This window comes from Lactuca sativa, chromosome 5, assembly GCF_002870075.4.
Source record: "Lactuca sativa cultivar Salinas chromosome 5, Lsat_Salinas_v11, whole genome shotgun sequence".
NCBI lineage: Eukaryota > Viridiplantae > Streptophyta > Magnoliopsida > Asterales > Asteraceae > Lactuca > Lactuca sativa.
Window position 1 is genome coordinate 84,265,006 of NC_056627.2, and position 9,776 is coordinate 84,274,781.

The following is a 9,776-nucleotide window of genomic DNA, read 5'->3' on the forward strand; positions in this document are numbered from 1 at the left end:
GTTTGATGGTCCAATTTGTGAACGTTCAAAAGCTATTATACTTGGGCTGTTGAGGTCAATCAACAAATTGAAGTCACAAAACACAAGACTCAAGTGTTACCTATTATGCAGTTGGGTGTTGTTCGTGTTTGTTCTGGTTTATAAGAAGTAGATTGAAGTGTAATGGTTTGGGTGGTTTCTAAGCATTATATTGAAGTGTAATGGTTTGGATAGTGTTTTAATTTTGTTGGTAGTATCTTGTTTAAGCAATGTAATCTTTTGGGCAATACTTTTTGGTAGTCTTTTGTGGTTAAAATGTAAGCAATGTAAGACATGTTTTGCAAGAATTTGTCAATGGTGATTATATTTGGTATGTACATTTTGACCAATTTATTTTGTTTGTGGTTTTGTTTAAAAGGGCATATTGGTCAATTTGTTTTGTATGTGGTTTACACATTATCAATGACAAATGTATGTTTTGTTTAAAAGGGCATATTGGTCAATTTATTTAGTTTGTGGTTTACACATTATGAATGACAATTGTATGTTTTGTTTAAAAGGGCATATTGGTCAAGTTCTACAACAAAAAATTATACATGAGAATAACATCAAGACATTAAACATAACATAAGCCATTACATCAAATCCAGTGTAAATTGTTCCCATACATCACAGGGGTACACTATCAAGTACCAAAAATAACATCCAAAATGCTTAAACCCCAAAACACATAAAGTACTAAACATACAATACACATAAACATAACATTATCCCAAAAAGACACTTATACCCCTACATACATCAAAATCCCTTGAAATCCAATCACTTACCCCCTTGGCCTTTGCAAGTTCTAGCATTGTGCCCTTTAATTTTACACTTGCTGCAAGTTACTTGGATAAACTTTCTTGTAAGCTTTCCACTCCCACTAGCAATATGGCTTTGACTCCCACTACCACTAGCAACATTGTCTCCTTTCTTCTGGCTTTTCACCTTAGCAGATTGCCTCCTCTTTTTCTTGGGCCTTCCAGGCTGATTTTTGTGTAGAGGAGGGGTGATTTTAATTGGGCATTCACTTATAGGCCACATTGCTCGACCTTTAATAGGCTCTACCTTGTACACATAAGCTGCTTTCCATGTTTCTAGCCAGTGCACCCTATGGGCGTAAGTGTGCAACTCTCCAACTTCATCACCATTATCTGCTTTGTCATTTAGGACTGCAATGACATGCTTACAAGGGAGTCCTGTTAATTCCCACTTCATACAACTGCATACTCTTTCAACCATGTCAACAACATGTTGATCCTGCCATGTCCCTTGCACTTGGTATTTATCTGACCCATTCCACCTAGCTGTGTACTGAGATTCCCAATTCACATTCTTCTCCATGATCTTTGTTGCAGATAGGGTTAGTGGACCCACACACTTCTTTTGCACCTTTATGAAATTGTATATTCTTTTCATCATATACTCCCTAATGTACTCCAAGCAGGTTATCAGTGTCTTGTCCCTTCCCTCAATAAATTTGCTATTAAAAACTTCACAAAGATTATTCAGAAGCATATCTGAAACTGCTCTACCTAAAAACACCACAATAATGTCAGGATCAAACATATACTAACACAAAAGGATCAAACATATACCAACACAAAAGGGTAAATTTGGAAGCTGAAGTATACACCTGTGAAGTGGCTTCTTGCCCAGTGTTGTGGGGGAATCTGCTTCAACCAATTATAAGCTTCTATATCAAATGAGCTGAATTGCTGCATCCTATGATTGAACTCTGGTAGTGTTGTAGCTGTAGCACAATTCCACAAGTGTTCTTTGTACTCATTAGTTATCCATGCTTTTCTCATATTGTCATGTATATGCCTGAGACAAAACCTGTGCTCAGTACATGGGAACAACTAAGAAATGGCAGCCTGCAATCCCTGTAAAGGAATTAAAACATAGTTAATATAGTACATCCAAATATGTCAAATTGTAACAACGCAAATTTTCGAACAAATTTTTCATTTTTAAAATATAATTATTTCCATTCAAAACAAGGCATAAATAGTTTAAGTATTCTGTCAATTACAAATATTCAAAATCCCAAGATCATAAAAGCATTCTTCAGTGTGTATCGATCACGCCGGCGCCTTCCCACGGTCCTCGCTAGTACCTGAAACACATACATAACAACTGTAAGCATAAATGCTTAGTGAGTTCCCCAATATACAACTTACGCACATACACCTTTCCAGGCCCTGACCTTCCGGTCATCAATACCACGCCTTCCGGCCCATAACATATTCGCCTTCCGGCCCATAACATATTGCCTTCCGGCCCACATAACATACATAGCACATATAACAAATATCTTACCACATATAGCATACATATCACATATCATATCTGACCTTCCGGTCACACAGTCAAACCCCTTCCGGGTACAGTATAGTGAGAAGACTCACCTCGTGAATGCTGAAAGCTAGCAAATCCTGAAATCACTCGTGCACAATCCGACGAGCCACAACTTCCCTATAACATCACATATCTCATTAACACATATATCTTCTAAGTGTGACTATCCCTAAGAAGTCAGACTTAGGTCAACTCTGGTCAACGGTCGACAGTCAACTCGACCGGACTCGGCGAGTACCATGGCGACTCGGCGAGTCTAGACGTCCTCCCCAACTTCCCCTGATATTCCCTTTCTACTCGTCGAGTATCCCTCTTGGCTCGACGAGATCCTCGTGGAAGAATCGCGGGGCCACCCCGACTCCACTCGCCGAGTCTGAAGAACAGCTCGACGAGTTCCAGACAATCTCCAAGCTACTCGCCGAGTCTGTTCATCGGACTCGGCGAGTCCATGCCATGCAGTCGATCAAACTGCTTCCTGATATAAGTTTTGTCCTGAAATACACAAGCATGGGACCTTCTGGACCTCTAAGGTCCTAAGACAGGGTTATAGTCGTTTGGGTAACAATATACTAATCCATCTAATCACCAATTGGTTCCATAAACCCTAAATTCATGCACACATCAACAATACAGAAAGAATCCGAAATATTACCTGAATATCGCACTCTCTGTGTCCCCAAACCGCAGAACTCGAATCCCTTGCTGTTCCTTTAGCCAAAACTCTTCTCCTCCTTGCACAACAACTCTTCTATAATCAACAATGGCCTATAATCCTTGCTCCAGATGCACACAATCGATTTAGGGTTCTTCTCAGAAGGCTAAAATGAACAATGACGGCCAATGAGTCCTTTTTATACGTCCCAAACCTGAACGGTTAGGGTTTCCGCTAAACAGCGTCGACTCGCCGAGTCCAGTCGCGATCCCGCGACCAAGTCTGCGATCCTACTCGACGAGTCTAGGCTCCGACTCGCCGAGTCCCCTCTTAAATCACCCAAAAACATAATTTAATAATACCTGAGATTCTGGGCTGTTACAACTCTCCCCCACTAGGATTAGACTTCGCCCTCGAAGTCTCACTCTGAAAATAGTTCCGGATGCTGCTCCCGCATCTCATGTTCCGGTTCCCAAGTCATTTCCGATCCCTTACGGTGTTGCCACTGAACCAACACCAAAGGTACCTCCTTGTTCCTCAGAACCTTGATCTTCCGATCCCTGATGGCCACTGGTCTCTCGGCATAATTCAGGCTCGCATCCACCTGAATGTCCTCTAATGGAACCACTGCCGACTCATCGGCTATGCATTTCCTCAATTGCGACACATGAAACGTGTTGTGGATCTGTCCCAACTCCGCTGGCAACTCCAACCGATAGGCTACCCGACCTATCCTTGCAATCACACGAAATGGCCCAATATACCGGGGCCCCAACTTGCCCCTCTTCCTGAATCGAATCACTCCTTTCCAAGGAGAGACCTTCAGGAGAACGAAGTCGCCGACTTGAAACTCAAGCTCGGATCGGCGCCTGTCTGCATAACTCTTATGTCGGCTCTGGGCGGTCAATAACCTTTGTCTAACTTGTTGAATCTGCTCTGTCGTCTGTAGCACGATCTCTGTGCTACCCATCACTCTCTGTCCAACCTCTCCCCAGCAAATGGGGGTCCGACACCTCCTACCATACAACAACTCAAAAGGTGGCATACCAATGCTCGAATGATGGCTGTTGTTGTAGGAAAACTCTGCTAAAGGTAAATACGCATCCCAGCTACCCCCGAAGTCTAATACACATGCTCGAAGCATGTCCTCCAGCGTCTGAATCGTCCGTTCGCTCTGACCGTCTGTCTGGGGATGGTATGCGGTACTAAAATGCAATTTAGTACCCAGCTCCTCATGAAATTTCTTCCAGAACCTGGAAGTGAAACGCACATCACAGTCTGAAACAATCGAAATCGGTACCCCATGCCGAGATACCACCTCTCTCACATATATCTCCGCCAACTTCTCCGCTGAAGAACTCTCACTGATGGCAAGGAAGTGTGCACTCTTCGTCAACCTATCCACAATCACCCAAATTGCATCAACTCCCCTGGAAGTCCTCGGCAATTTGGTGATGAAATCCATAGTGATCTGCTCCCACTTCCACTCGGGGATCTCCAATGGCTGTAACTTGCCATGCGGTCTTTGGTGCTCGGCCTTAACCCTACGACAGGTCAAGCACCTCTCGACGAACCATGCGACGTCCCTCTTCATACAGGGCCACCAATACTCTTTCCTCAAGTCCAAATACATCTTCGTAGCACCGGGATGGATCGAGAATTTCGATCTATGAGCCTCTTCCATCAAAGTAATACGTGTACCGCCCACGAACGGTACCCAAATCCGGCCCTGAAACATCATAAGCCCTCGACCATCCTGAACGAACTCTGAAATTAACCCCACAACCCGCTCTTTCTTCTGCATTTCTGGTCGCACCGCTTCGGCCTGTGCTCCACGAATAGCATCCAATACAGGAGTCATCACAGTCAGTCTCAAGCATACATCTCGCAATGGAGTGCTCTCCGCCTTGCGGCTCAACGCGTCGGCTACCACATTAGCCTTACCTGGGTGGTACAGGATCTCACAATCATAATCCTTGACCACATCCAGCCACCTCCTCTGACGCATATTTAGGTTGGGCTGATCCATCAAATACTTCAAGCTCTTATGGTCCGTATAGATCGTACATCGAACCCCATACAGGTAGTGACGCCAAATCTTGAGCGCGAACACTACTGCTCCCAACTCTAAATCATGCGTGGGGTATCTCGCCTCATGAGGCTTCAGCTGCCTCGACGCATACGCTATCACATGACCCCTCTGCATCAACACTGCACCCAGTCCCGAAATCGATGCGTCACAATATACTACAAAATCTTCCATCCCTTCCGGGAGAGCTAATACCGGGGCTTCGCACAACCTTTGGCGAAGTGTCTCAAAGGAGGTCTGCTGCTTGGGCCCCCATGAGAATGCAACACCCTTCCGGGTCAATCTGGTGAGTGGCACTGCGATCTTGGAGAAATCCTTGATGAATCTCCGATAATACCCTGCCAACCCAAGGAAGCTCCTGATCTCAGAAGGTGACTTCGGCACCTCCCAACTCATCACTGCCTCAACCTTGGCCGGATCGACCAATATCCCTTTCTGATTGACAACATGTCCTAGAAATTGGACCTCCCGCAGCCAGAAGTCACATTTGGAGAACTTTGCATACAGCTTCTCCGACCTCAACACCTTGAGGACCTCCCTCAAATGCTCCTCATGCTGCTCTCTAGATCTAGAATACACCAAAATGTCGTCAATAAATACAATCACTGACCGATCCAACATCAGTCTGCATACCCTATTCATGAGATCCATGAACACAGCCGGGGCATTGGTGAGCCCGAAAGGCATCGCCACAAACTCATAATGCCCATATCGCGTCCTAAACGCTGTCTTCTGGACATCCCCATCCCGTACTCTCACCTGATGGTACCCTGACCTCAGATCGATCTTGGAAAACCAAGACGCTCCCTGCAACTGATCGAATAAATCATCGATCCTCGGTAACGGGTAACGGTTCTTGACCGTCAACTTGTTCAACTCCCGGTAATCAATACACATCCGGTGTGAACCATCCTTCTTCTTGACGAACAGAATAGGTGCTCCCCACGGCGAGCTGCTCGACCGAATGAATCCCTTCCCCAGCAACTCCTGGAGCTGCGAGGACAACTCTTGCATCTCTGGAGGTGCAAGACGATAAGGCACCTTAGCAATAGGCGCTGCCCCCGGAACTAGGTCAATACCAAACTCTACTTGCCTCACAGGAGGTACTCCCAGCAACTCCTCGGGGAAAACATCTGAAAACTCGCGCACCACAGGAACCTCCTCAACTGATTTCGGTCTCTCGGAAACCTCCCGCGTATCCATCACATACGCCACAAAACCCTTACAGCCCTGCTGTAGACACTGCCTCGCCCTAGCGGCCGAACAAAAAGCTGACCCCGAACGGGTACCTTCGCCGTACACCGAAAGAACTCCCCCACTATGGTCTCGTATAGTCACCAACTGACGCTCACAGTCGATGACAGCGCCGAAACGGCTCAACCAGTCCATGCCCACGATGACACAGACGTCACCCATCGCAATAGGAATCAGGTCAATCGGAAACCCAACCCCGAAAATCTCTAGCACACATCCCCGAAGAACCTCCGTGGCATAAATCGATTTCTCGTCAGCTATAGAAACTCTCAAAGGTCGACTCAAGGACTCACGATTAACGCTGATATGCTGACTAAAGGCTAAAGATACAAAGGACCTACTCGCACCCGAGTCAAATAACACTAAGGCAGGCACAGAGTTCACAAGGAAAGTACCTACGCATATAATAACATAAGCATAACATCTCGACATTAAAAATAAATACATGAGTTACAACATACCTGCCACAACATCGGGCGCAGCGCGGACCTCCTCCGCAGTCAGCTGAAAGGCTCTCCCACGAGCCCTCGGGGCCTCGACCTTCACCGGTCGAGTCTCAGTAGTCCTGGCAGTAGGTGCAGATCCCTGACGAAGCTGAGGGCACTCGGCCTTCCGATGGCCGGTCTGGTTGCAATGACAGCAAACCGTAAATCCCTTGGGACACTCCTTAGCAATGTGCCCCTCCTTGCCATACTTGTAGCAAGCACCGGCTCGACACGCCCCATCGTGACCCTTGCCACACTTTCCGCAAGTGCGGCTCTTCGAACCTCCCGTCCTCGAATCGGCGGACTTGATCCGCTTGGCTGCCGGCTGAGACTGAGCCGGCCGCCGGTCTGCCTGCTGTGACTCGGCCTCCTCCCTGGCCTGAGTCTCTAACTCGATCTCACGCTTCCTGGCATTCGCCTGAAGCTCAGTAAAAGTATGGTAAGTGGAGTTTGACACAAACTCCCGGATCTCCCTCCTCAGAACACCCAAGTACCAGCTCATCCGAGCCTGCTCTGTGGCCACCAGCTCGGGGCAAAACATCGCCCTCTCATGAAACTTCCGCGTGATCGCCGCCACCGAGTCAGTACCCTGCTTGAGGGTTAAGAACTCCTGGACCAATCGTTCCCGCTCCACCGGGGGAACGTACTCATCCCTGAACATGGTAGTGAACCCCTCCCATGTCACTGCCTTAGTTTCTGCCAAAGTGAAGTTCGCCGTCACGAACTTCCACCAGTCCTTCGCTCCCAGACGGAGCTGGTTCAAAGCGAACCGTACCCTCAGGTGCTCCGGGCATGAACAAGTGTAGAAGCACCCCTCTATATCCGCGATCCACCTCATCGCAGCAATCGGATCCTGCGTCCCATCGAACTCTGGTGGCTTCGTGTTGCTGAACTCTCGGAACAGCAACGAGTCACCCCCCTGTGGCCTAGCAGCGGCCACAGCTGCGGTAGCTGCAGCGGTTGCAGCCTCAGTCAATGCGGCGTACCGCTCATCGAACGTCTCCATCAGGGTGGTCTTAATAGACCCAAACATCTCCGGGATTTCAGCCCGGATCGCCGCCGCTACTTCCTCATGAATCATCTGACGAATCTCCTCGTCACTCACACCGCTCGAACTCGCTCCGTGGCGTGGTCTAACCATGATGTCTCTGAAATACAACATAAACTATCAGAGACTCCAGCGAGTGTATTCGCACTCGATAACGCAACCCTACTCAGTCTCCGATATCCAGGGATTCTTGCTTGGGCCTCCCACTGACCCGGTGTCCTCGGTAGTATGGGCCCAATACTACCGACCACACCGCATCAGCGTTCATCCCAAGTCTTCCTCCCCAAACTCCGGATAGTGAGTACTCTACTTCTGATATGCACTATCTACCCGCATACTAGCAAAGCATCTCATATAGGCAAACTTCCCTAGACTAAGGCATCACAAATCAGGCCACTCTAGTCCTATCATGAATACCTAGTCTTCTAGCATGCATAACAATTCATATCAAATAATATTGTAAGGTATTTTGGGGATCTTTACCGTTCGGGCGCTGACTGATCGTACACACTGCTTCCTTCTTGCTTACCACAAAACCATTTACAAAAGTTTATGCCTTTATTTAAAAAGTTTCCTCAAATCCTCGGTTTGAGTTCAGTTACCCCCGAAGGTGCACCCGAATCCCTCAAACCAAGGCTCTGATACCAATTGTAACAACGCAAATTTTCGAACAAATTTTTCATTTTTAAAATATAATTATTTCCATTCAAAACAAGGCATAAATAGTTTAAGTATTCTGTCAATTACAAATATTCAAAATCCCAAGATCATAAAAGCATTCTTCAGTGTGTATCGATCACGCCGGCGCCTTCCCACGGTCCTCGCTAGTACCTGAAACACATACATAACAACTGTAAGCATAAATGCTTAGTGAGTTCCCCAATATACAACTTACGCACATACACCTTTCCAGGCCCTGACCTTCCGGTCATCAATACCACGCCTTCCGGCCCATAACATATTCGCCTTCCGGCCCATAACATATTGCCTTCCGGCCCACATAACATACATAGCACATATAACAAATATCTTACCACATATAGCATACATATCACATATCATATCTGACCTTCCGGTCACACAGTCAAACCCCTTACGGGTACAGTATAGTGAGAAGACTCACCTCGTGAATGCTGAAAGCTAGCAAATCCTGATATCACTCGTGCACAATCCGACGAGCCACAACTTCCCTATAACATCACATATCTCATTAACACATATATCTTCTAAGTGTGACTATCCCTAAGAAGTCAGAGTTAGTTCAACTCTGGTCAACGGTCGACGGTCAACTCGACCGGACTCGGCGAGTACCATGGCGACTCGGCGAGTCTAGACGTCCTCCCCAACTTCCCCTGATATTCCCTTTGTACTCGTCGAGTATCCCTCTTGGCTCGACGAGATCCTCGTGGAAGAATCGCGGGGCCACCCCGACTCCACTCGCCGAGTCTGAAGAACAGCTCGACGAGTTCCAGACAATCTCCAAGCTACTCGCCGAGTCTGTTCATCGGACTCGGCGAGTCCATGCCATGCAGTCGATCAAACTGCTTCCTGAGATAAGTTTTGTCCCGAAATACACAAGCATGGGACCTTCTGGACCTCTAAGGTCCTAAGACAGGGTTATAGTCGTTTGGGTAACAATATACTAATCCATCTAATCACCAATTGGGTTCCATAAACCCTAAATTCATGCACACATCAACAATACAGAAAGAATCCGAAATATTACCTGAATATCGCACTCTCTGTGTCCCCAAACCGCAGAACTCGAATCCCTTGCTGTTCCTTTAGCCAAAACTCTTCTCCTCCTTGCACAAAAACTCTTCTATAATCAACAATGGCCTATAATCCTTGCTCCAGATGCACACA

At 46.9% G+C, this 9,776-nt stretch overlaps 1 protein-coding gene across 1 annotated transcript; it reads right to left on the reverse strand.

The window, feature by feature from the left end:
• Positions 1-801: 801 nt before the first annotated feature.
• On the reverse strand, positions 802-1,832 carry LOC111913384 (uncharacterized). Its single transcript, XM_023909100.1, has 2 exons — positions 1,658-1,832; positions 802-1,556 (listed from the first exon to the last, which is right to left on the reverse strand). Exons 1-2 carry the CDS (start codon positions 1,830-1,832, stop codon positions 802-804), a joined length of 930 nt encoding a protein of 309 aa, XP_023764868.1.
• Between the last annotated feature and the right edge of the window lie 7,944 nt (positions 1,833-9,776).

Coding starts and splice junctions, on each gene's coding strand:
- LOC111913384 (XM_023909100.1), bottom strand. CDS start 1,832: ATGAGAAAAGCATGGATAACTAATGAGTACAAAGAACACTTGTGGAAT. Junction 1,557..1,657: donor GGCAAGAAGCCACTTCACAG/GTGTATACTTCA, acceptor TGGTGTTTTTAG/GTAGAGCAGTTTCAGATATG.